The sequence below is a fragment of the Penicillium malachiteum genome (genome assembly GCF_028827825.1).
Source record: "Penicillium malachiteum strain IBT 17515 chromosome Unknown utg000005l:1.0-9002435.0:326005.0-9005861.0, whole genome shotgun sequence".
NCBI classification, from domain to species: Eukaryota; Fungi; Ascomycota; class Eurotiomycetes; order Eurotiales; family Aspergillaceae; genus Penicillium; species Penicillium malachiteum.
In genome coordinates this window covers 2,144,362-2,170,778 of record NW_026643099.1, presented here as the reverse complement: position 1 = coordinate 2,170,778, position 26,417 = coordinate 2,144,362, and the positions used below count along the sequence as shown (strand labels likewise).

At 46.9% G+C, this 26,417-nt stretch overlaps 9 protein-coding genes across 9 annotated transcripts; 6 read left to right on the top strand and 3 right to left on the bottom strand.

The window, feature by feature from the left end:
• Positions 1-195: 195 nt before the first annotated feature.
• N7483_010825 (putative cofactor for methionyl- and glutamyl-tRNA synthetases) lies at positions 196-1,563 on the bottom strand (the record flags this gene model as incomplete). The annotated part of the gene is made up of 1 exon (XM_057094252.1): positions 196-1,563. The coding sequence occupies one exon, from the start codon at positions 1,561-1,563 to the stop codon at positions 196-198; it is 1,368 nt and encodes a 455-aa protein (XP_056940223.1).
• A 2,487-nt stretch (positions 1,564-4,050) lies between these two features.
• Positions 4,051-5,205, top strand: N7483_010824 (bZIP transcription factor JlbA/IDI-4; the record flags this gene model as incomplete). The annotated part of the gene is made up of 3 exons (XM_057094251.1): positions 4,051-4,060; positions 4,384-4,842; positions 4,901-5,205. The coding sequence occupies 3 exons, from the start codon at positions 4,051-4,053 to the stop codon at positions 5,203-5,205; spliced, it is 774 nt and encodes a 257-aa protein (XP_056940222.1).
• Positions 5,206-5,742: 537 nt separating this feature from the next.
• On the top strand, positions 5,743-7,085 carry N7483_010823 (2,3-butanediol dehydrogenase; the record flags this gene model as incomplete). Its single annotated transcript, XM_057094250.1, has 6 exons — positions 5,743-5,826; positions 5,891-5,924; positions 5,971-6,219; positions 6,277-6,363; positions 6,421-6,903; positions 6,958-7,085. The coding sequence occupies 6 exons, from the start codon at positions 5,743-5,745 to the stop codon at positions 7,083-7,085; spliced, it is 1,065 nt and encodes a 354-aa protein (XP_056940221.1).
• A 1,076-nt stretch (positions 7,086-8,161) lies between these two features.
• N7483_010822 (ANP1/MMN9/VAN1 family protein) lies at positions 8,162-9,770 on the top strand (the record flags this gene model as incomplete). The annotated part of the gene is made up of 4 exons (XM_057094249.1): positions 8,162-8,241; positions 8,289-9,052; positions 9,118-9,437; positions 9,492-9,770. The coding sequence occupies 4 exons, from the start codon at positions 8,162-8,164 to the stop codon at positions 9,768-9,770; spliced, it is 1,443 nt and encodes a 480-aa protein (XP_056940220.1).
• A 1,691-nt stretch (positions 9,771-11,461) lies between these two features.
• Positions 11,462-12,286, top strand: N7483_010821 (Major facilitator superfamily domain general substrate transporter; the record flags this gene model as incomplete). Its single annotated transcript, XM_057094248.1, has 1 exon — positions 11,462-12,286. One exon carries the CDS (start codon positions 11,462-11,464, stop codon positions 12,284-12,286), a length of 825 nt encoding a protein of 274 aa, XP_056940219.1.
• Positions 12,287-12,581: 295 nt separating this feature from the next.
• Positions 12,582-13,938, top strand: N7483_010820 (putative sister chromatid cohesion protein Dcc1; the record flags this gene model as incomplete). Its single annotated transcript, XM_057094247.1, has 3 exons — positions 12,582-12,700; positions 12,797-13,542; positions 13,613-13,938. The coding sequence occupies 3 exons, from the start codon at positions 12,582-12,584 to the stop codon at positions 13,936-13,938; spliced, it is 1,191 nt and encodes a 396-aa protein (XP_056940218.1).
• A 218-nt stretch (positions 13,939-14,156) lies between these two features.
• On the bottom strand, positions 14,157-15,329 carry N7483_010819 (uncharacterized protein; the record flags this gene model as incomplete). The annotated part of the gene is made up of 1 exon (XM_057094246.1): positions 14,157-15,329. One exon carries the CDS (start codon positions 15,327-15,329, stop codon positions 14,157-14,159), a length of 1,173 nt encoding a protein of 390 aa, XP_056940217.1.
• A 2,709-nt stretch (positions 15,330-18,038) lies between these two features.
• N7483_010818 (putative mitotic spindle checkpoint protein (Mad2B)) lies at positions 18,039-18,872 on the bottom strand (the record flags this gene model as incomplete). The annotated part of the gene is made up of 1 exon (XM_057094245.1): positions 18,039-18,872. One exon carries the CDS (start codon positions 18,870-18,872, stop codon positions 18,039-18,041), a length of 834 nt encoding a protein of 277 aa, XP_056940216.1.
• A 3,876-nt stretch (positions 18,873-22,748) lies between these two features.
• N7483_010817 (uncharacterized protein) lies at positions 22,749-26,030 on the top strand (the record flags this gene model as incomplete). The annotated part of the gene is made up of 4 exons (XM_057094244.1): positions 22,749-23,567; positions 23,654-24,183; positions 24,253-25,829; positions 25,861-26,030. The coding sequence occupies 4 exons, from the start codon at positions 22,749-22,751 to the stop codon at positions 26,028-26,030; spliced, it is 3,096 nt and encodes a 1,031-aa protein (XP_056940215.1).
• Between the last annotated feature and the right edge of the window lie 387 nt (positions 26,031-26,417).

Sequence of the window (26,417 nt, the reverse complement as noted above, 5' to 3'; positions counted from 1 at the left end):
GCCATCGCATTCAAGTTCTTCATACAATCAATGGGAGAGCTACCAAGAGTAATTGAGTACATTATAGACAACATTAAAGTCATGAACATGAAACGTCAACTGTAATATTTTGCTATTTCTTATCTTCTCGTGGGTATGCAATTCAATAGCTGTTTATTTTGACCAAAATTCCCGATATCTCAACAATGTAACTTTTTACCGGACGGTAGCACCCTTGAGAGTCTTAACAACGCAGATAACACCAGAGGCGGTAACAAGCTTGCCAATGGCAGGCTTGCCCTCCTGACCCTGCACGCTGGGAACAGCATTGCTGTCAAAGACAACCTCAAGATCGTCGTTGGTACCGAAACCAGGCTGGAAGGTCTCCCAGACCTTCTTCTTGGGGTTAAGCTGCTTCTCAGGCTGGCCATCGGCCCAACCCTGGAAGGTAATGCGCTCTCCAGCAGGGGCATCAGCGGGGGGAATGACAAGCTCAACGGGACCACCGTGGGAGTCCTCACCCTCCGCAACACGTGGGGAAGCGGCGAGAACCATAGCAGCGGACTTAACGCCACGCATGGTGACAGGCTTCAAGTTGCAGACGGCAACGATCTTACGGCCCTGCATCTCAGCCAAGGGCACAAGACCGTTCAGACCAGAGCACACAGTGCGGACAGTCTTGCCAGTCTCTTCATCCAGGGAGGTGTTGTCAGAGCCGGGAGCATCACCACAGTCGATTGTGGAGACAAAGAGGGAGTCGGCGTTGGGGTGGTTGATGGCACGCAGAATGTGGCCAACGCGCAGGTCAATAAGAGAGGGGGAGGGAGGAGCAGCGGGGGCAGGGGCGGGCTTAGGAGCCTTCTCCTTCTTTTCCTTCTTCTCCTTCTTGCCAGTCTTGTGACCGGCGGCAGCGGCAGCGGCAGCAGCATCGGTGGGGGCAGCAGCAGCATCAGCCTTGGCGGGCTTAGCGGTCTTCTCAGGCTTGCCCTGGCCAACAACGAGAGTCTTCTCTTCCGCGGCGCCGGCGCCGGCGTTCTGCTGAGCAGCCTTCTCGCGCTTCTTACGCTCCTTCTCCTCCTTAGGGTCGACAGGCTTGGGCACAAATTTGACGTCGTTCACGTCAATGACGACCTTCTCCTCCTCGGGAATCTGCAGGGCGAAAAGGCGTGCGTTCTGGACAAAGTCGACATGGCGCACAATGTGGTGGTAACCCTTCTCACCTGTTCGCTCCTCAGGAGTCCACTTCTCAACGAGAGGAGCAACAAGGGCATACACGGCGATATCAGCGACCGAGGGCTTCGCACCGAGCAGGGTGGTGCGGGTGGCGAGGTGGGTGTTCAGCTGAGACAAGATGGTCTCAATGACAGTCTTTTCATTGCTGGTGATAGCGGTGTTCAAGCCAGCAACGGTGTTGAGCCACTGCTTGATGTCGGCTTCCTCGGCCTCGGTGAAGTTCACCTGAGGGAAAATCTTGGGTGAGGCATGGAGGTAGTCGGGCTCAGTGGCATCTGGAGAGATGGCGGAGGGGTATGAGCGGTAGAGGAGGGAGAGAAGAGAAGACTGAGGAGCAGCAGCGGTCGCCATGGTGAATGCGCGGGGAGGAGATGAAAGAAAAGAAATTCGAGGAGGGGCACGGATCTGTGTCAACGATTGGACCCGCGGGGTTGTGGTACGGGCCCGCAATCGGGTCACGCACCTGAAGAGCGTTAACTTGACGGGGGTTCCCAGGACCATAGATTTGGTCTATAGAGCTTAATATTTGCTTCTATGTGATCCTGAAATGATTCTGCATCTCCCTTTGAGGTTTTTTTCGGCATCGGATGATTTGATGACTCAGCGGAGTCAATTTCATCACCAGCTGTCTAGGTTATAGTATACTAGCAGACAAGGACTTCCTGATAAGTATAATATCGACTCTTCCTAGATACAGAAGAGCCTTGAAAGCTCCACACTTTTCAGTTTTCAATTGTTCAAAAAACGGGTAATATACTGTGAATATACTGTGAATATACTGTGAATATACTGTGAATATACTGTGAATATACTGTGAATATACTGTGAAAGTCCTCTCACTATACCGGCAATCACTGTCGTCTTATATCTACTAGTATATAAAAATTAACATCATATACCTAGTTAGTAGTGATTAGCTGGCCAGAGTGCAAATTAGTTTACCTAAAGGAGACAAAGAGAGAGAATAAAATGTGAATAAGCTCTAGTATCAATAAATCATCATAGTATCTTCCGTATATGAATTCAGATTTATACTAGTAGGTCCAATAGCCCGAATATTCTCTGGACTCACATATGGGACCACTGGCAGCTCATTCTCTACTGGTAGCTCTCGATTATCATTTTCAAGTTGCTCTCCACATCACGATATGTAAGTGCATGTATTCTCGCCCCGCCCTGCCAGTGAATATTATGTTCTCATTCTTTGGAACCTTAGAATTATGTGAATCTGATTACTTATCTACCATACTGAATCCATGCTCTGATAGAGTGCAGTAAGGATGATATACTATTTCAAGGCTTTTGGTCCAGTCTAAGTAATCACCCAGAAATCTAGAGTTGTCAAAAAATGATCGTAAATCACCTTAGCACCTCATGCAGGGTTGTAGCCGTACTCCTGCTGCCCAACGACCAGTTGACGGAGTCTGCGATAAATCTTTCGATCAAATACCATCAACGTCTTCTGGATCATATTGTATGTAATCCTATTTAGGCTTCCAAGGTTCTAGCAGGAAGTCATGGATGAAACACTCTCAAATCAACAATAAAGCTATTACCGTCCCAGTCCCTATTTCCGAGGTGACGACTGAAGAGCGATTCAGGTCTTTCTGAGTAGCCAATATAAGCTATTGGGTTGTTCAGTAAGGGGTCTCCTATCTCTCTTCCTGAGAAATGGAAATCAGAGTATGATATTATTAACATATCTGCATTAGACTTTCTGATAGGAGATTGGACTCAATTATGCAGTTTGTTGCTGGAGTTCCGTACGATTTCGACAAGCCTTGGCCGATCTGGTTCTTTGTCGGAAAGATTTTGTCGAAGAGTTTCTTCGATGACGAAGGTCAGCTTGAATTGTTGAACTCTGTGCCTGTTTGATCTCGGGAATTCATTATATTCACCAATACCCAGATAAATAGAGACTCCGAGAACAAGTCGAACGACGAACGAACCCTTCAGGCTGTTGATATTGATTTTTTTCAAACCCCAACCAAAGGAAAATCTAAAATTATGTTGGAAGCCCGCCAGAGGGATCATTTCTCATAAGGTTCAAGAGTGGGAGTGCAGAAATTCTGTCCAGTCTGAGCCACTGTAAGTATTTAGCCCGTGTCTTGCGTTGTACATACAGACCGAAGCCGGAGTCCAGGTTACCATGCCTCAAGTGCCGACAGGACGGTGAGCAGCGCTCCTAGTGTTACGACTCTTGCGAGTAAGGCAAACCTTAGAAGGCTGCGAGGAGATTATTCAAAATGTTTACAATGGTGAGGGTATACCATTTGATACATGTAGTTTGGCCAGTCCCTACCTGAGGATGCCTTCCAAGAGCATTCGAGAGTGATTATATTCAAAAAACATAGATTCTCTGTATAAATTGATGAAAGAGATAACATCCATGAATTGAGCCTACTACTTCTTCTCGTAATCTATTGATTTACTCCTACCTAATAGTTGGTAGCTTATCAAACAGGGTCAGAGTCGCTTATCTACTCCGAGGTTCAAGTTGCTCATAATCTCTGCGGGGGTTGAGGTGATATGCGCCACAAGGATTCAGAGATAACTCCGTAGCAGTGACTAAGTGAGACTTCACCTCAGGCTGTATATCCTTTTAAACTCGTGTTCATTCCCTTAAGGATCTCTGAAGATCCAAGGATCATTATGTTTTTAACAAGGTCCACCATTCTCTATTTAAGGAAAAATCATGCGCTCATGATGGCAGATGGTCGATCAGTTCAGATCTGCTCAGATCTTCCCAGTTATCAATGGGTTACAATAGACTAATCCCGGATGAAGTTAGACCATTATAAACTGCAATGATTATTGGTCAATTCCTTAGACGCTAAAATGAGTCATTGTGAGTCTTGAAGGGGGCGAAGCACTTTTATCCAATCATGAGCATATTCAGGTGGATCCTATTGAGGGCCTGATCCCCCAGGTGTGAGTCCACCCCCGGGTATAACTATCAACCGTTCATCTCGTCCTATTCTTACTCTTTTTTTTTCCTCAGGACACCACTCCTCGGCCCTAGTGACCGAGCAATATTACCTGATTTCCCAGGTCCCATAATCGGACTCCCTCGACCCTTTTTCACCCTTTTTCCCTCGCGACTACGCGCCCCGGGCCCGCTTCGGCCCGTTTAAATAATCTCGTCATGGCGGCCTGCTCTTGCTCCTGCAGCGCGGCCGTTATCCAGACCTCCACATTCTGGCATCCCGCTCAGCTCCGTCCCTCAAGACAATTCCCCGAGGACGGCGTTGTCGACGGGGTCTTCACCATGGTTTAATTTTTCTCACGACTTTCAACAACATTCTTTTTCTTCGTTACAATCTCCTTCAGGATGTCTTCCCACGACAATCTCACCTACTCAATCCTTTGATACCTGTGATACCTTTGCGCAAGGGTCGGATCTCTGGACAGAACCCGACTTGTCCTTTGCCGATACCGACTGGAATTTCCTATCTCCCGACAATGTCACGCCTTATCTCGGGGCTCCACGAGAGACCTCTGTCAAAATGTCTTTCACGGACCCAGGCTTCGACGTGGCTTCGGCCTTCGCTTCCCTTTCAGACTTGGGTTCCTTCGAGTATCAGTATCAAAATGCTTCCTCGGTCGCTCTTAGCTCTGAGAATTCCCAAGGTGAGATATCTCTAGTGAGCTGTGTTCTATGGGCTTGCCATTTCTAACTTCAATCTAGACGGGCGTTCTCAACCTTCACCTACATCTTTATACTCAGCTTCTGCTGAAACATCTCAGTCTAGTCCTGCGGTCTCGCAGGTTGATGTCGTCTTAAGTCGTGTTGAGTCCTCTCGCGTGGAAAAGCGCAAACTCAACACGCTTGCGGCTCGGAGATGTCGACAGCGGCGTGTGGATCAGATGAAGAATCTGGAAGAAGAGCTAGAACGTATCCGAAAAGAGCGTGATGATCTGAAACTCAAGGTCTCGAAACTGGAAGGGGAAACGGAGGTTCTCAAGACACTTCTCTCTCGAAAGAGCAAGTGAAGTTTATGATAAATAAGACAATAATTTGAGCTGGTCTCTAATGAATATAATTGATTTGCGACGCTCAATATTTTATTGAAACCATTCTATTTGAAACCTGTAGTCTGTAAATCCACTGGCAATTTATCCAGGGCTAGACCTAGTTGTACCATGCGTACCATGTACTACACCTTTTCATTCCAAACAAATTTGGTAAACCGTCCATCTAGACTGGCAGCTTCAGTTTCATCTCCCACTCGATAGGGATGACGCAATTTCTTTCCTATAGTTTCATCCAGACTTCGGGACGTGTGCACGTATACTATATGTAGCCCCACGACTTGGAAATCGCACCGGCCTCGGGAACAAAGAAGTTCATGTGGAGACACCTTCTCCCCGCTCTTGATACATTCATATTCGGCCCCAGAACACACAGCCCCACGTAATCAGGGAAGCACCTTTAATTCCCTCAATTGACCAAATCCAAATCGTTTCAAGTACTCAATTGGTATCGAAGAAACCTGAAGCTTCACTTAAAATCCATCTTGAACTACCAGTATGCGCGCTGTTCGATTCCATGGAAGAGAAGATGTTCGAGTAGATGAGGTTGAAGAGCCTATTTGTGGTGTTGGTCAGATCAAGGTATGTTATTGATTCCTTCTGACTCAATGAATGAACTCGAACTAAAATACCTTCCTTAAATTAGATCAAACCTGCGTTTGTAGGAATATGCGGCAGTGGTATGTAATTTGTCCGATAGTGTAGTATTGATGCTAACGATAATAGATCTACATGAGTATCTTCACGGCCCATTCGCTGTACCTACCACCCCGCACAAAGTGACAGGCGATCAACTACCAACAACACTAGGCCACGAGTTTAGTGGGACAGTGGAAGAAGTGGGAGAAGAGGTAACAGGATTCAAAGTAGGAGATAAAGTGGCTGTGAATCCTAGTCTAAGTGATGGGACATGCGGGTCATGTCAGATGGGAAGACATAACTCATGCTATAGTATTGGGTTTATTGGATTCAGCAGTAAGTTTCCATTCAGAAACAAGAGAACGGGTTATAGATGCTGACTCTGGGAACTAGGTAAGGCTGGTGGGTTATCAGACCATATTGTCTTAGACAAAAAGCATGTCGTTCTATTACCGGATTCGATGCCTTTGGATATTGGAGGTAAGAAATTACATGCTTCACTTCGGATGACCTATTTGTCTAACTGCAGATTATCAGCATTGGTGGAACCCCTTTCCGTTGCTTGGCACGCTGTCAGCCGCAGTCCAGTGCAGAAAGGTGATACAGCACTTATAGTCGGTGCAGGTCCCATCGGGCTCGCAATCCTACAAGTACTCAAAGCTCAGGGTATGGAGAAGATCCTCGTAGTTGAAGTTTCCGAGGAACGAGTGAAATTCGCTCACGAATTTGGCGCAACGAAAGTACTAAACCCGAATAAGGTAGATGCTCTTGCTGAGATCCGCGAGTTTACGGGTGATGCGAGAGGTGTGGCTGTAGCATTTGAATGCACAGGCGTCCAGGCTGGGATGGATACTGCACTTGGTGGTACTCGGGCTCGGGGGACAGCAGTTGTTGTTTCTCTATGGGGAAAACCACCTGTTATTAATGCTATGGCTTTGGTTCATGGGGAGAGACACATTGTGGGCGCTGCTGTGTATGAACCGGAAGATTTTCAGGCTGTTATTGACGCTATTTCATCTGGTATGTCATGCATCCCAGTTCCAAACGGTGGTACAAGTTTCTAATGCTATCTAGGAAAAATAACGCCCAGAACTATGATTACGAGTAAGATTCCGATGCAGGATGTGGTTGACCGGGGTATCAAGGCGCTTATACACGAGAAAGAGAGCCATGTGAAGATCCTGGTTGATATTTCCGCCTGATTGATTAAGTGAATCATCGGAATGTTTCTCTTCAATGTTCAATTTGAAGCTCTACCTACTACGCTCAAGTTGATAGTTACTTCCACATGCAAGGTTAGTACTAGTACCTAGGTAGTGCTCTGCTGGTTTTCAACATTTGAAGTTTGACTCATAGGTCTAGCATCTAAGTAGTAGATTGAAACAAATTCTAGATCTCTGCCCAAGTGGTGATCCTGGTCGAGTGTAAATACTAGTAATAACCAGGATATCACTGGTTAAATACTCCTTGGTTACACCGTGCCATCTTTTATGGGGTCAGTACTTACTACTAGTAGTAGGTGGTAGTATCACCCATATGTATGAAGATGAATAAGATGAATCTCACTTAGAAATTCATTGAACATCTATATTTAGAGAATGTTCATGTATCGTTGGATATTATTTCCAAGGTTCCTTTGATCTTATCTATATGATGAGAACAATTCATTGGTTCAATGGATCTTCTTGAGTCCACCGTAGTCTGAGATATCACTTAAACGCCACCAAGTACATCCGGATCCGTAGTACCGTGGGGCGCGATGCCCAGACATGAAATTGCCGGGAGCCGCTAAGATTAAAAAGTCAAAGGGTCGATCACTCCGATAAGTAATAGAATTGATATTTATTAGAATATTCATTTTGAATGGTATAATTTTTTAGTCTTAGAATAATTTAGATTTTTTTTCAATGAATCTGGAAGAAAAGTGAAAGTAAATAGAGAGTATGTCAGGCATACAATTGGAGTAAATAGTAAATAGAGCTGCAAGCGGAAATCCGGATTCGGGTGATTTGGGTTCAAGGGCGAAACACCGATTCCTTCTTCTGTAACACTCGCCTAAGAGAGATTAAAAAAAAGAAAGAAAACCCGCTAGAAACCCGACTATCGTCATCTTTATATTCTCTGCCATCTCCTATTCTTCTCGATCTTCGTCATCTTCCCCGCCGATCGCCTCTTCGAAAGACCCTTGGCGAGACCCTAGCAGTAACGGCCGAGCCCACCTAACCCACAATTCCAGCTTCAACCTCAAGACTCTCGATGCTGTGAGCTCTTCAAAGCAATGAACAGGCACCCCGCCTATCCCAAGGGCTATTCGGCCTACCCTCGCGGATCCAGTGCCTTTTCCATCTCTCCCAACCGGTGCGTCGTCTGTCTAATCAAAGAGGCCGCGCGTTCCCTTTCTCCAGGTGGAATTGCTCCATCCAAGCTGTCAATCCATTGAAAGAGACCCTGGGCATTCTCAATGCTAATCTAGTTCGTCTTGCCAGCTTCCAACCTCGTTCCCAACCCGCATTTCGCCGTCGTCGCCAACTCTTCCAGCGATTGATTCTCCTCGGTGGAATTTCACTACTGCTAGCTGTCTTTATCTTCCCATCATGGCGAGCCGCTATCCTCCCTGCAATCTCCCTCGGTCTTCTCCACCCTTCGTCAGACCTCCAGCTCCAAACCGTTCGATACTATGATCTCTCCGAGGTGCAAGGCACCGAAAAGGGCTGGGAGCGCGGGGAGCGCGTTCTCATGCTCACCCCACTGCGCGATGCATCATCCCACCTCGATATGTTCTTCAGTCACCTTCGCAACCTTACATACCCACACAACTTGATCGACTTGGCCTTCCTAGTGTCGGATTCCCGCGATGACACACTGGAGCTGCTCACAAGTATGCTGGAGGAAGTTCAGAACGCTAAGGATCCGAAGATGGCTTTTGGTGAGATCTCTGTGATTCAGAAGGACTTTGGTCAGAAAGTTCAACAAGATGTGGAGAGTCGACATGGTTTTGAGGCGCAGGCGGACCGGCGTAAATTGATGGCCCAGGCGAGAAATTGGTTGCTGAGTGCGACATTACGTCCTACGCATAGCTGGGTCTACTGGCGTGATGCAGATGTAGAGACAGCACCACCTACCATTCTTGAGGATCTGATGCGTCATAATAAAGATGTTACTGTCCCGAGTGAGTAATCCCTATTGAACCTTCCTCGCCCTCTTGCCCGCGATCTATATTAACAGGATGATTAGATGTTTGGCGACCGCTCCCTGATTGGTTGGGAGGAGAACAGCCGTATGATCTGAATTCATGGCAAGAGTCAGATACTGCGCTGGAGTTGGCGGCTTCTTTGGATGAAGATGCTGTCATCGTCGAGGGATATGCAGAGTATGCGACATGGCGACCTCATCTAGCCTACCTGCGGGATCCCTACGGGGATCCAGACATGGAGATGGAATTAGATGGCATCGGAGGTGTCAGTATCCTGGCAAAGGCTAGAGTTTTCCGCGCTGGTGTTCATTTCCCGGCCTTTAGTTTCGAGAGACATGCTGAAACAGAGGGCTTCGGCAAGGTAAGAATTGATGTCACATTTTTCTTAAATGGGTTTCAAGCTAATATTTTATAGATGGCGAGGCGCATGAAGTTCTCGGTAGTTGGATTACCCCACTATGTCATCTGGCACAAGTACGAGCCTAGCGTGGATGACCTGCGCCACATGGCAGAAATGGAAATGGAACGACAAACTCGCGAGCGCGAAGAACAGGAGCGCCAACTTGCCCAACAAAATGAGGGTAGTCAACTGAAGGCTCAGGATCTTGCGAATGGTGACGCTGCTAAGGGCTCTGATGAAGGTCCAGCAGCGCACCCATTGAAGGATGCTGTAAAGGGCTCCTCCAATAAATAATGCATGTTACGATGCTGCTTCGTACATTGTTCGTTGCCTACCTGATGATCCTACGCTACATTTGAAGAGCGTCCAGCTGGCTGGAATATTTTAAGCCTCTCTCAATCACTACAAGACTGGTACAGTTTGAGTCATCACACGTTGGGTATCAGTCATGATGCCGAGTTTTGTACTACCCTTGGGTCGATCGGGCGATATTTGCTGAATTGATCAATGTTTTCGGTCCTGCTCTCACTGTTTCTGTGTTTTTCCACTGTACATTTCCGTTTATTGGGTGTTTTGCGCGGAGTATTAGAAGCATATTAGAAGGCGTGATATGGTCAACTAGCAATGTGGTATTTTGAAATGCAATTGATTTTTATGAATCCAAGCGATCTGGACTGTTCCCTATAATGCAGCAGATCTGAAACTTGACTTAATCTATTCCGAGTCCTTAGCATCTATTAAACTCCTAGATCGGACAGAGCCGCTCAGGCCCCTGGGCCGTTGAAGATCTCGCAGTCACTCGCACTAATCATGGACCACCAGATCATAGTCTTCAGCGCCAGTCGCGGCCTAACTACTGATCTACATGAGACTACAACACAAGCTGCTTTTTCCTGTACCCACATGATGCAATAGAGTATTTGAATCTTAACGGCAATCTGATAGGCATTCCTCACACCAATGGTGGCCCTACATTCCAACGTTCCACAACGCTGCCACGCGAACAACTCACCGGGATCATGCCCGTTACACCGCCATCTTCCCCTCTTCCGTTCTGAAGAAAGTCTCATTTAGTTATGTCCATATAGGTCGTGCAGAACTTTCTTATAACCGCTTAATCCCTACTTCGGCACGAATATTGAAATCGTGTTTCCTTCAGGAACCATGCCTACCGAAGTATCTCCTTTGCTGGGTCAACAAAAACAACCCTCGACATGGACCTCAGTCTACTTGCTCTGTTTGACTTATTTTATCCTGGCTGGAACTTACACATTACTTATTGTACCTATAACCCAGCTCATAGAGGATAACATCTGTCGTCATTATGTGAGGCAGAGATCTATAGAGCTGGGAGAGGGGATCTGTAAAAATGATCACATTCAGACTCAGTTGGCCTTTATTACTGGTCTACTTCCTACAGTGGAGTCTACTGTCGGTGTGTAAATCAAGTGCATAATGTGTTCTGGCTCAGCCCCACCTCAAGAAAAACATAGTTATTGACAAGCGCGAATAGGTCTCATAGTTGGCTTTCCGTATGGAGTCATGAGCGATAAGTACGATCTCCCTGAGCAGAAAACCTGATGATATTGGAACTAAATCCATTTTAGAATTGGCCGCAAGCCTATTCTTTATTTCGCCATTCTCGGCAATTTTCTATTTACAGTATCGGAATTAGCTGTTCTGGCATTTCCGGAAACACTACCCATCTCTGCAATCATAGCTTCACCTTTGCTTTTGGCCATAGGTGGTGGTCCTACTGTTCACCTAGCCACTCTTTACACCATGACATCCGATCTAGTCGACAGCTCTCAACGGTATGGGTTAAAACTCCATATTAACAGAAAATTCGACCAAATCTGATCATAATCAGGGCATCTGCATTCTTCTTCTTGGAATTAGGATGTCTCCTCGGCATCTCCATTGGTCCCATCCTTGCATCCAAACTCATGGAGTCCTACTCCCCCTGGACTCCAGCTATACTCAGCATGATCTTGATCCCATTTACCCTGATTCCACTCTTCTTCGTACCCGAAACACTCCCATCTCTCAAAGAAGAACCGTCCAAACCCAATACTGGTCCAGAAGAACCACAACCCCGCAATATAACATCCTACCTCAAACAATCTCTTCACCTCTTCAAAGAATCCCTCGCATCTCTCCAGTCTCGCTCAATAAGCATCATCATAGCAACCTGTCTAATTCTCAAACCCGAATTCATCGGCACATCTCAGTTCTTCGGCCAATACGTCAGTAAGCGCTTTAACTGGACTCTCGCAGAAACAGGCTACCTCCGTACTTTACGCGGGGTTACACAAATGCTTGTTCTTCTAGTTATTCTGCCTGCATTATCGAAATTTCTTCTTCGATGGCAAACACCAGCTGCTAGAGATCTTACGCTTGCGAGAGGTTCTGTTATTATCGCTACGATCGGAGTTCTTTGGATGGCTGCGCCGAAGATTGAGATTACTATTACGGGACTGGGAATTCAGAGTCTTGGGGGTGGTTTGGGACCACTTTGTCGTTCATTGGCGAATAGCTTTGTATCGCCTGGGGAAGTATCCAAGCTGAATACTTTAATGGGGATTGTGGAAACGTCGGGATCATTATTTGCTGGCCCTGCGTTGGCTTGGTTGTTTGAAATTGGGTTGAAGAAGGGTGGACTATTTATTGGACTGCCTTATTTTGGGCTGGCAGCGGCATTTTTGTTATGTGTGTTGGGTTTGTTCTTTGTTCGTGCTCTTGCTGAGGAGGATCATGATGGTGATGATGATTGTCTTTCTATAGAATGTGTAGATGATGTGAGGCGTTGAAGAGCTCCTCTTTAGGTGTTCGATATTTGAATTTTTATTTTGAATAGCTCTCTGGATCTATCACTTGCTCGGGTTAATTTTGATTGAAGCAAAATGAAACGTTAATGTTTCTTTTTCGAGCCCTTCATACAGCTTGCATCCATAGTATACGGAGTAGACCTGGATCCATTAAAACGTGGTCTGTGCACCGGAGCGCGTCCATTCGCGTCTCCATTATTTTCCCGCGTCAAATGTCATTCCCTTGACATTACAGAGAATATTCGAGCTGATCATCGCGGGAAATAATATCGTACCAATGGCGACCCAAGACACACGAGCTATTTTGTTTACACATACCTATCCTCAACAGGGTTTCCGATTACTGGAACTTTCACCAGAACTGGACGCTCTGCTCTCTTCTAAGGATGCACCAGTGTAAGTCGGCATGAGTGTAATCGACGCTACATCAAAAAGTGATTTAGTGGGAGTTTGCATGAGTACTAAGTGTGCTAATTGAGGTTCATTCCCTAGATTGGAACTCAAGTCACCCTCCAGTGCCCTCGCAAAGGCGGTTCCCGATGCCAGTGGACAGGAATACGTGAATCTCTGCACCCCAACGAAAACCTACCGAATTCGGCAAGTCCAGTCATCTAACTCCATACACCTCTTACGACCAAGTGCTGGGCGAATCTCGCGAGCTGATATCAAGGTCGTGGAAGAGGAGGCTGGAGAAAGCGGGGCGTTGAATCTTCCCGATGATGCTGTGAGCGCTATTGCGAAGTGCGGATCAACCCTAGAGCTACATACCCCATCGGATGGATTCTCGGCTGTGTCGTTCTTGGAGAAAAGTCTTCGATTGTATGACCGGCGAGCCGGGGATGTGGACGAGGATGTTATGATGGAGGAGTCTGGTGGGATGGGAGATGTGGGTTCCGCTGAGGTGCAGAAGGTTAGAGAGCAAATATGTGCGGATGTGCCTGTCTCCGCGGAACAGTGCGAGCAGGGATGGGTTGAGATCTGTGCGTTTGTGGATGCGAAGAGCGGGTTGACGGGCTGGAGACCCTCGGCACGCATGCGTTTGAATGCGTGGAAGCGTATGCTGGAGGGGGCGATTCTTCAAGGAATTGACCTGGAGAAGCAGTTTCTCGTTGAAGACTTGTGGAAGTCGGTTCTGGATGATGATGAGTCGGAACCTTTTCCACGGGGCCTTCTTGAGGCAGTAGTCAGGAAGCTGTGTACTACTGATGAGCGACCAGCACTGGCAGATGCGATCAAATGTAAGTGCATTACGGCGCATGATTCATCGATTCTCGAGTTACGGTGCCACTAATAACCGGACAACTACAGGGGCAAACTTAGAAAAGGTTGAGTGTTCGAGCTGGGTAGGTGAGACCTATCTAGCAGCCACGGCGCCTACAGCGTCTTCAGCTATTGGACGGAGCGAATTCCTTCAAGCATGGAAAGATTGTCTACCTGAGTCGTGGAGAGGCGAGGCATCGTTATCGAAGCTACAAAATGGAATCTACCAAAGCCCTGATCCTACAACGATCTTCTTTGTGGAACCTTCACAGCGCCAACAGGTCGCTAAAGCGGCTGCGGGCTCTGCTGCTGCGACAAAAGCCAAACCCACGCGGAATTGGCATGAATTGCTAAAAACTCAAAAGCGCCATTGAGTGCGACACATCAAATGCCCTTTGGGGTTTTTGATGGTGTGACCTCAATCTACGATGCCTAGCATTCTAGAAACATAACGGTCAATTCTGCCACCCAAAATCATGTGATACTCCACGGTCGACATGCGCGAACGAGATGATCAAAGGAACGAGAAACGGAAACGACAGAAAATTAAAAAGAAATTCAGAAAAAAACCCGAAATGATAGAGAAGAATGATCAACACCAGGTATACTTCTCATTCAAGAACCACTCCACATCATTGCCGAGCCCTTGCTCCGCACCAGTCCAGCGCAGACTAGAAATGCTGCTCTTCTCGCGATGCACAACACGGGCGTCTGAATCCAGCATAGCAACGGCCTTCTGCAGCAATGGTGTCGGATTCCAGAACTCGACTTTGCTCAGCTTCCATTCATCCGCCTCCTGTTGAGCCCGTCGCAAAATAGCAGCCATTGCCTCGACCACATTCTTTTCTTCCTCCGCAGAAGTAGGATCATCATATACCCACCGCAGAATGTATAAAACGTTATCCTCGGGTTCCTCGCCAAAGTTTCTGGTCCACGAACAGTACACACGAGCCTGATCATTTCCAGCACCCTTGATCACAGGCGGAGAGTGCTGCGGCATAAGTCTCTCTGCGAAGAACTCCTCACGAGCCCAGTGCCACACGAAGTGGTCAAAATCAGGCATGATAGCAATCTTACTACCAGTCGAAGACAACGAAGCATCACGCAAGCGATCCCGCAACTTGTTAATGACCACCTCGTTACAAATGCACATCTGTACGTCTTGCGCAAGTAGGTTTCTTGTCTCATTCTCCTTAGCCGCAGCCCCATTAGAAAGTCGTTGCTTCGCAAGCGGCGGCAAATCAATATGCGAAGATAAAAACGGCATCCAACCAAACTGCGCATAGAAATTCTTTCCAATGTCCGAGAATAGAACCGTAAATAGGGATCGACCTCTGGTCTCCTTCTCCATTTTCCATGTATCAAGCTTCACGCTCAAGTCCTCCAGCATCCGCTTCGCGTACCCCTTTCCTCGGAATTCGGGTCTACAGTAGACACTCCCAATCCCGTGCGTAGAGACATCCTCCACATTTCCGCTGTGTGCTAGAAGTGCTTTCTTCTGGTATGTCTCGCATGAGCTGAGAATAGTGCGCTCGCCCTCGGGCTCGGACTTATCCACTAGGATCCAGCATGTCAGGCCATTTCGAGTCAGCTTTTGCGAGAGTAGGTGGTCCTCGCGTTTAATGTAGGTGTCGATATCCAATGGACCTTTCCATGCGATGCTGTTGAGTTTAATTGAGGCGATTCGTTCTTCCGGGGTAGCAGGGACAAGGATCAGGTCTGGTGAATCTCCTGGTGGGAGGGATGGAATGTTTGCTGCGATCATTGTTGCTGGTTTACTACGATGCGATGTTTGGTTCGGTAGATGTGATTAAATGAGGAAGGTGGAAAGTATATGAAGGTAGTAGGTTCTGGGATGAGAAGTAGAGGAAAGTATTCTTTTGAATTATATCCAGCTGAGCTTCTCCTGAGAGGTTGTATAGAATGTCGTGCAACAAGCTCAAGTCCAATGAGTCAGAGATGATCAATCCAAGTGAACGTCAGTAGTTCCAGACGAGCAGGTGTAAACGCTTGGCCGATTCAGTTCAATTCAATTCTTCATGCAAGGAACTTGAAGTATGAGAAGAGAAGAAACCACTCAGAGTCCAAGGAAAGCAAAAAGAAAAAAAAGCAAATTGAACCCGGGGTTCAAGTGGATAATTATCTTAGATAACGATAACGCCTCACAACACCACGGAACGAATCCAAAACAATGGCTTAAACCATGATCATATATACCATTCCACATCCCCCCTGCTCCATCTCTCAAATCCGGCGGGGTTCCGGATAGCGATTGGAACTCGCAATCAAATGAAGTGTAACATTCATGAACCCGATCAATCACATCCAACCCCGCTCCCTTGTGCTCTCCGCATCGTGATCCGGACCGGATACACCTGCTCTATACGATGACAAGCGGGTTTCTCTTTGTCAACCGGGCCGAGGACAAGCGATGACAAGCGGCTCGAGAACCACGAACATGTTCTGACGTAAGAGGGCTTGGGGTCATGTGCGTGTAGGGTATGAGCGGGTCAGGTGGATGGATTATGTAAGTGGCTCTTTAGACTTCATTTAAATCCATGGAAATGGTGATGTGGCTTTGTTTAGGCTTATATTTGTGGGGTTAAATGTTATGATCTGATATCAATATTTACATAGATGAGATTTTTGTTTTTTATTATATGAAATGTGCAGTTGGGGTGGTTACTTTTGAAGTTGATATTGGGTTTTGTTCAATTTATTATGGAGTAAGTTCTGATAGCTCCGAGTATCAACTTGAAAGTATCATTTTCTATTTTACTACTGTGATCCATGTCAATATCCATGCATGAATGATCATGTGAAGCTTAATACTAAGATCAATTTTCAAGAATAACAGCTACAAATCAAGATATCTACAATAAGCTATAGCCTCCAAAGTTCAAATGTTTGGTCGTGGTTCAAAGGTTAACGTTTGCATTTTCCATACCTCTATAGTACCTGATTGGTTGTCCTTCTGAAACTAGCGCTGTTGATGTCTGTCTCCAGTCTCTATTCCTCTAAGCATATAAATACTTACCATGTTTATGGTTCAATACTTTGTGTGATTAGCCGGGAAAAGAAATTTGATGTACCTGTAAGGCTGGAGATTCCTGGGGCATCATCTGCAGTGTACGTAACAAAGTCTCTGTCTTATGATGATGCATGATGGTGAAATCAGGAGTGCATGAATACATGCAACATTCTGATTCATATGTCTTTCGAAATATGCATTATGACCTCATAGCCTAGCTTCGAGTCAGTTCTCAGGTGCAGACTCCCATGCCCAGGTGGTGTGTCTGCGTGCCCTGTTGCCTGAAACAACCTTTGGGATGTTCGATTTTTGAAGGTGCGAGTATCAGTCCATCAAACCCACCAAATTAAACGTGTGGACACCCATATAGCCATGGTCCGTGTGGCACCTCCACTCTATACAGTAATAGTAGCACATATGTACAGGCAACAGGCTAGGCAGCCACTGCACAGGCAGAATTCTAAGGCTACACAGACTATGCATTCAAAATTTTCTTCCACAGTATCCATTACCTACGAAATATCGACTAAAGTAATCATGACAGCTCAACTTTCCCTGTAACTAGATCCCGGATGATAGATAGAAGATGGAAAAGACAAGAAAATACAACCATGAAGAAAAACCAGGTAAACGCAGGACATTACAGCGTAGCCACCAGCACCAAGACCGGAAAAGCAGCGTATAAAGTGAGAATCTTGGAAGAGAACTCATGAAAGAACTTGAAGTATGAGAGGGGCTCAATGGATCAAAATCTGGACCCAAATAGTATGAGGTAGAACCAAAACGAAACGACATTGGAACTTGATACATAATTGGATTGGCTAGGAAGAAAAAAGAGCTTAAAGAGAATCATGTAGTTGAGAAATTCCAACAAAAGAGATGAAATGAAATACAGAAAATGAGATGGTATGAGAAAAATAAGAGGCCGGACCGCAGCAAAATAAAAAGATCAGTGAGGAGTCAAGATCGAGGGATTCAGCACAAATGCAAGAGGAGAGATAAGATTCTCAGGGTAATGAGAAAGAGGGTAAAATGAAAAAGGAATGTCGTGAAGAAAGGATAGAGATATAAAAAAAGAAAGAAAAAATGAAGAAGGAAGAGCTTGAAGTAAACAAGAGGGGCGGAGAGGAACCTTGGAAGGCAGAAGAGGGTAGAGGAGAATAGTAAAAGAGCCAAAAAAGTATAAAAAAGAAAAAGAAAGATATGAACCTGATCTATGTAAGTAAATGCCATGCGAGTCCCAAAAAATTTGTCCGCTCCCCGTTTTATATATTTGCGCCACTTTCTGGCGGACGGCAATTCCTAAATTTCCTCGTCCATCATGTATGTTCGATCATTGGTCACGCTAAATCAAGTATGAGACTGAGATGGGTGTGGACAGGTAAGAAACGAACAATTCCCATAGGTTGACACAAATATTCCTCCTAACAAGAATGAATAGTTTCAAGGAGGCTGCTCTGAATCCACCGGTTCATTAAACTTCTGCCTCGCCTCTTCCACCCACAACTCCAGCCGAAGTTCTCCTGCTTCCACACGTCGTACCGGTACTGTTTTGGCACGGCCATTCGAGACCCGAGGGGGTGGCTGTTGAGGTTCACCATTCCGTAATTTTGACACGGAGAAAGGAGCGGTGCAGGATCTCAAATGCACTTTGCCGGGTTCGGCGACGATCCATGTCTGTTCTTCTTTGGTGGTACCCGCGGGAGGCAGTGCATCTTCGCGCACTTCAATGCAGACCGTGAAGCTGAATTCGTCATCTCGCGGTAGTGGGGTCAGGCGCGCACATGCAGACGCAAGACGCGCCAGACAGGCCCGGAATTGTGATTCGAGGTCGACCGAGGTTGGCGCTGGGCCCAGATCTGAGGCGGGGGCACCTGGCCTGGATGAATCTTCACTTCTGTCTTCAAATGTAGTGTTCACTTCTCCGGCAGGAGCCCGAGGGAAGCCTGAAAGATCAAAGGCATATCGTTCGAGGGGCTGATTTGTGCGAAGAGATGAAATAATGATACTGACTGCGGTGATTGTGCCTTTCAAGATTTCTGTCCCGACTGCGATAGATGCATCGTTGATATAGTCACACACTTTTGGGTGACGAGATTGTCGGACAGGGTAGTTGTATGCCCGCACGGGTAGGAAGGTTGCGCGTGGGTAGACGGAACGTAAGAAGAGTATTTGGTGGACTGACACGGTAAGGAAGTTGGTGAAAGAAGCAGCCAGGGCCGACTGGTTGGTAGGCAGCGATCTGGTAGCGGGAAGCGGGGCGGAAAAGGTGGTCATGGTGGTGGTACTACTGATCTCACTGGCCATCGGCATTGCCGTTGAACGATCCGAAGTCGTTTCCGCGGGAAGTATGGTTTTGACGAAGTCTCGAGGAATCTGAATGATGTTCCACCCTGAAGCTAATCATCGCTCTGCTTTTCTAAAGCCATCAGTCAACGCAGGGAACTATCGGAGGTGTGAAGAAAGTGATCAAATGGGCGGTTGGAGGAGAGAATAAAACGATATCAACAATTTTTTTTTCCTCCGTCGATAGTCGGGTGACATCAAATCGGATTCGGAATAGAAAAAAAAAATTGTAAATGGGCTGGGTTAAATTATGATGTATATGAGGTCAAAGACAGGAAGGGGGGAGGCTCCTTGGTGCATATCGTGCAATGGGAGTTGATGGTGGTGACGGGACCAATAGTGGGTTGAACTGGTGGGAGGGAGGGGTTTTGAAGGGAAAATCATAATACATACGCTTGGGTGGACAAAACAATAAGATTTTAGACCCTCAAAGCATGAGGAATAGAAAAACAATATGACCCTAGGCGCCGATCCCAAATAAAAACAAAGAAAAGAGAGTCACTTTTTTTTGGAGAAATGATGTTCCCGTTTTGAGGGGAGGGCGAGGAGGGGTGGATTTTCAAGCGAAGGGAGGCGTAGATAGAACGCTGGAATGGGGTTGGAAGATCGTGAAGGGGCCTTTAGACCTTAGCGAAGGTGAAAGGCACAAGTCGAGCCGGAAGAGAGATGAGGCGGATGGCTGGTCACGATGGTTTCCCCAGTGGCTTCGCTCGAAGGGAAAAGCAGGAGTGGAAGTTCGACGGTCAGTGGAAGTCACGGTTCCCGTCACGTGGTTGCGTCATGGGTTGGCCCTGCAGAACTTCGCTTTTTTCAACTTCACCTTTCTACTTTTTGCTTGAATGTCTTCTCAAATTGAGGGATCTGGTTCTATAAATTATCTACGTAGGTATCTTGTACTACTATGTGTTTCCCTCTCTGATAGTATGCTGCCTGCATACTGCTTGTCGGATACAAAACGGTACCGGCACAATGCAGGTGAAAAACTCTGTCTAGTTTGATGGGAGGAGTACTTCCAGATCAAGTATATTGTAGCACTGAATGAAAAGAAATAGTTTCACGTGTTATTATGGAAATTGATAATTGATTAGGATAGAGACTATCCTAGATAATACCGGCGATGCTCTATACCTACACTCGGAATAATACGTGTATGTATGTACTACTCGTCTAGGTACCTAGGTACCATATATCCATCAATAGAGGTAGGTACCTACTATGAGTCTCTATTAGGTATACCGAAACTTGAAGTTGTGAAGTATAGGGGCCACCGCAATAGGCATATAGATGGAGTTCCTTTTTGTATAATCACAGCACACAAGTTTATTTTCTTTCTTTTTTATCCCTTTCAACAATACATTTGCCTTTTTCTTTTCTTTTTTCTTTTTCTTCCCCACTAGGTAATGTAAAGTGGGATGATGGAACACTCTAGCGGCGAGGGGCGATCATCATCGCCAAGGCCAAAAGGAAGAAGAAAAAAGTGTAACAAGCACTTTGTTGGAGCTGTTGTACATGGATACACCCACGTAAAAGGGAACCATGAAACCACGAACATCGAACCTTGGGAGCGACATAGAACGGGGTATAGCCGAGCAGAAAACCACTTGGGAAAAAACCCCCATTGTGCGAATTGGAGATATCAATGAAGCTTATCTGGATTTGATCTTGAAAATGGTATCACGTTTTCTTTTCTTTTTCTTTGGACCTCCTTTCTTCTCAAGTTCTCTTCGGAGAAAAAATATTACATTAAGTGTTCCAGAAGAAATATCAATTTTTTCCAAATTCTCCAGGTACTCCAAAAAAATATTACAGACTGTACCTGGAATTTTATAATACAGAGAGATTATTCCTTGGGAACTGCATTTCTATAGCCTATAATAATACCGCTTCCTCATTGATACCGTGCAAGGGACCCATCGGAGTACCCCATAATAAAGTGGTACAAAAGAATTACACTGCGGACTCACTCGGAATGCCCATTGTACCACTGACTGGATCGCTAGCACGATGTATCAGGGTTGTACCGGGTACACCCCTCTCGTACTACCTATGAGGCCCTTTTACCGATGATCTTCCAATCTCTGACGGCAGTGGCGGCGACAAAACAAAGGCACACTCCCGAGAGACACGATTACCGCTGTTTTAAATGAGGTGTGTGAGATAGACTCCATGTGCCACGATTATCAATCCTACTCAATATTCCATACGTTTCTACTCCGTGTTTTGTCTGTCACCGCCACCAAACGATGATCTTCACCCTTTCTTTGGTGATCATGGAGACTTTTAGTGAGGGGCAACTAACTAACGCCCTTTTGGATGTCCACATATGACGCGTTGGAAGTTACCATTCCATACACAGTCAATGGGGATATCAGACCATTTTCAATAGTGAACTTCTATTTATAGATATTTTCTTAAACATTGATGGCTGATTTTAAAAGGATTTAAAAGGATTTAAAGATCTGACAAACTGTAATACAACCAAACTTTTATAAGGCAAGCCATCGAAATCACATCTGGAACAAAAATACCTAGGCACCTCATACCCATATTTCAACGCTACCCATTGCAAGTGCTCTGAGTCAATTAGGTGGGCCCTTTTTTCTCGATTCCGAAAGATCCTGATCCACTCAATGGGACCGAGCAGCGGTGTCAAGCCGTAAAAATACAAAAATACATTTGTGGAATCCCCTCTCTCCAATCTATCTCTAACAGGCAAATAGTCTGCTCTCTGATGCGGATCCGATTTCACCCAGGTACCCTCGGTATTTACTAGATACATTAAGGCACTCGGGCATGATGCAATGCAAAAGGATTCCCCAGATTACATGTTGAGTCAGGCTACATACTGGAAGGTTCCTTGCCTCACCGTGACGTGTTGAATTGACTAAGCCCTGTCAAGGCTACCATACGGAAGGATTCTCGAGAAGGCTACAGCTACTAGCTGCATTTTCAGGATCTTTGTGCGATTACCCAATCTCAACAAGCTTACTCCAGCGGAGAACTTGGGTTTTCACGATTGGACCAGGACTATGAACCAACTATTCGGGCTTCGATCCCTGTCAGACCGAATACCAAGCAAGGATGCAAATACCAACCTTTCGGGACTGCGCCCTGCTCTGACTCAATTTAGGCTTGAGAAAAGTGCGATGGATCTTACTGTCGATCCTTTTTAGAGACAACCAAGTGAGAACATTTGAAGTGAGAGCAAAAATACCGTCCTACTATCGTGGAGCCGGAGACATTCCCCCTCGCATGTTTTCGCCTAACATTTCAGGCGCTAAGGTCATGGGGTCTCCTGCAGCTTACATTGAGGGGCTCATTTTGCCTTCTCTTTATGACTCTGATTTCAGATATCATTTAGGATACGAATTGAATTATGTAAACCCTCAATGTCTGGCAAGCATTCAAGTTGGGCTATATTAGGACTGGTTTACTTCCCTATGTATAGTATAGCAACAGCTTCCATACTAAAAGCGGGGTGGACTACTCCAGTTCTATATGTGCGGGCACTAATCTACACATCAATTAGAAGTCTCATTTCTATTGATATATTGAATATTATGATATATTCTAGTCTTTGGAATTTATCTTGAATTTAATTTCTAAACATATTCTATAGCTTAGGTACATCTTTCAAGTAAATACCTGGGCAGGCTATAGTGGCAATATAGCAATCGTGACTTGACCGCCTCTGCCCCTCGTGTCTCCTTATCGCGCGCGCAAACTTGACTCCTTGCGCGACGCAGTGGCCGTGAGCCAAATTTTCAAATAACATTAACTTGGTGATCCATTGATCACTCACTCATCATGGAGCAACAACTTCTGTCGCTCCTGGCAGACACTCAGTCCCCCGGGGCGGATACGCGAAAGGCCGCGGAGCTTCAATTACAGAACCTGTACTCCAATGAATCCTTCCCAATCTCTCTCACAGCTATTGCCTCCCACGAGTCGGTCCCCGTCAATCTCCGCCAGTCGTCTCTATCCGTACTGCGTACCTTTATTGCCGACACCTGGTCCCCCAACCTTGACGAATTCAAGGGTCAGATTTTCGTGAACGATGCAAACAAGGCACAGATCAGACGGGCACTGCTCGAGCTTGCTACTACCGCCGAGACCCCGGAGCGGAAGGTGAAATCCTCTGCTAGTTATGCGGTTAGCAAGATTGCCAGTGCCGATTTCCCTGACGACTGGCCGGAATTACTTCCCTCGCTGCTGCACATCATCAACGACCCCGCCGCTACTGACAGCGCGTTACATGGCGCCCTCAAGGTCCTGTTGGATCTGGTCGATACAGGATTTGGCGAAGAGCAGTTTTTCAGTGTTGCTCGTGACTTGGTCTCAGCTCTGTTCGCTGTAGCTACCTCCGAATCCCGGCGCCCGATGCTGCGAGCTTTGTCGGTCGCGGCTTTCCGGTCTTGCTTTGATACATTAGAGATGGTTCTGGAGCAGCACAAGGTTGCTATCAAGGAATTTGTAGATGAGGTTCTAAGTGGATGGTCGCCATTCTTCGTTGAGACCTTAAAGGCACCACTGCCTCAACCACCAAGTGAGGAAGAGGCCAACAAGGAAGGCGAAGTTGCCTCGCAGTGGCGCGGCATCATTGGTCTGAAGCTTCAAATCGTCAAGGTATGAAATTCGTTCTATTAAGATCTCAATTTGGTTTTGATCACTTAGCCCGTCAATTTACTGACAAATTGATCCGTCTAAATTAGACCATTATGAAGATCCGCATGGTGTTCCCAGGTCTTTTGACCCCTCAGAGCCCGAACTACTTTTCGACTATTTGGTCAGAACTCACAAATGCTTTGCCTCTCTATCAAAACTTCTTCATCGAGGATGAGCGCCAAGCCCGTTTGGAAGATGCCGATGGACTTCCTTACTCTCTTGATTTCCTTGTTCTCGAAGAGTTGGACCTAATTCAGACCTTGCTGAAGGCTCCCCCTGTTAAGGCCGAACTACAACAGCAACTTCAGAACGCCGGGGCCGCCGCCAGCTCCTCTGGCTGGTTGCCTGAGATCATGAAGCTCGCTAGCTCTTACGCTCAGATCACCTCAGAAGAAGAGGGTCTTTGGGAAATTGATGTGAATCTGTTCCTTTCGGAGGAGACCTCCGTCACTGCCAATTACACCCCCCGAACATGCAGTGGTGATCTGGTCGTTAAAACAGGAGAGTGGTTGAATACGAAAGTAGCAGAAGGCCTTCTGACTCACTTGAACGCGCTCTTTGCTGATCCGACGTCTTCGTAAGTATTTACCAAATATGCCCAGTGGGTTTCACCGATGTTTCAGGCTAATACTAATGCTCCTTGAAGTTGGAAATCTCGCGAGGCCGCCCTTTACATTCTCAATGTCTTGCTGCGCGATTTCGCTGAGACGGATCAGCAGATCTCCCCGGAATTGGCCACTCATTTCAACCAGTTTGTGAACTACGCAACTCAGCAGGAGCAAGAGCTTTTGCGCGCACGAGGCTACCTTGTGGCCGGTTCTCTTGCCAGAGTTGCAGGCAATGCCTTCCAGCAGACTACAACTTCCTACTTGGAGGCTACATTGAAGGCTATCTCTGAGGATCCCTCGGAGGTCGTACAGGTTGCCAGCATTCGAGTATTGCAAGACTTGATGCCGTCACTGCCTGCTTCCGTGTCTCGTCCGTTCCAGGTGACTGTTATCTCCGCCGTCTCGGAGTTTATCTCTGCACACGACCTGCGCGAAGATGTCGAGGGTGATGATCTCAAGGTCACACTGGCAGAAACCGTCCGTGAAATCATCATGGTAGACCCAGCTGTGGTCTTGTCATCAGTTGCCATCGACGTTCTCTTCAACATCGCCAGTAGCGGGGCCGAGAACTTCCAGTTGACCATGACCGTAACGGAGGCCTTTGAGGACATTGTGGATCGGATTTCCGAGCATGGTGCCGAGGCATACATGCAACTTTGCGAGAAGGTGTTGCCTTCACTCATGGGTGCCATTGATGTTGGTAACCTTACTGAGGAAAATGCCTTGACCAACTTCGCGGCGGACCTGCTCCGAGCTCTGGCCGAGAAAAGTCCAGAGCCTATGCCTGCTGGATTTGTGGAAACAGTGATGCCCAAGCTGAACCGCCTTCTTTTGGGCTCCGATGAGGGCGAGCTCATCAGACCCGCAACTGAGGCTGTTCGCCATATGCTTTCCCACGACTTTGCGCAGATCATCTCATGGAGGGATCCTCAGTCCGGAAAGGAGGCGATTGAGGTTGTGCTAGTGATCATTGACCGGTTATTGGGACCAACAGTGGACGACAACGCTGCTACTGAAGTCGGCCAGCTTGCTGCGGAGTTAGTTGAACGGGCTGGATCGGAGCGCCTCGGTCCTTACTTGCCCCAGCTTCTCCAAGCTGTCGCCCAGCGCCTTGCAACTGCACGACAGGCCCAGTTCATTCAAAGTTTAATTCTGGTTTTCGCCCGATTGACCCTGATCAGTGCCCGTGAGGTGGTCGACTTCCTTGCTCAGATCAACCTGAATGGCTCCAGCGGCCTCGTGGTGGTTCTCAGCAAGTGGTTGGAGAACTCGGTTAATTTCGCGGGTTACGATGAGATCAAGCAGAACATCTTCGCGCTGGCGCATCTGTATGAGCTCTCCGACCCACGATTGGCCGAGGTCCCTGTCAAGGGTGACCTGATCATCCAGGAGACCGGCCGCATCAAGACACGCTCGCAGGCTCGTCAGAACCCCGACCGTTTCACAACCGTCTCGGCGCCCTTGAAGATTATCAAGGTCCTCGTAGAAGAGCTGGGAGCGGCTTCAGGTAATGCAGACATCGATAGTGAGGCTGCTCGCCGCCAGCTCGACGATGTTGACAGTGATGATGGCGATGATGATTGGGAGGATGAGCCTGGTCAGGTCTTGGACCTTGGTCTGGGCATGACCAAGCAAGACCTGATGAGCTGGGGTGAAGGGGGGCTCTGAGAGTGTGTTCGGGGTGCGACGCCGAGACGACCAAACCCAGGCATTCCTTGCTGACTTCTTCCGTCGCGCATCTACTCAACCTGGATTCCAGGAGGTGTATGCATCCTTGACACCGAATGAGCAGGCTAAGCTGCAGAGCTTAGGTTGATATCGGGAAGAATGTACAATTCAAAACATAAGTCATGTCCTAGAAATGTCATCCATTCCAATGTGAACGAGTCTATTTGCGAGTGAAGTGAGCTGTCAGATACCAAATTACATCATGATACAGATTAATCTCCACATATCAAGTTTCTCCTAGTAGAGGTTCCATTTTGAGTCAATCTCTACACCCATCACTGCTCTAGAGCCTAAGCTCAGTTGATTCACTTCAAATATTGAAACCTCGGAGGACCTTAAACCTGCGATTTGTCATTAATCTCTATAGCAGCCGGGTAATTATGACCACTCGCCGAGTACTCTCAGAACTGGTTGTCAACAAGACGGGTTGATACATTGATTCGCAGCCAGTATTGTTGTTGATGTCGCCGCCCCC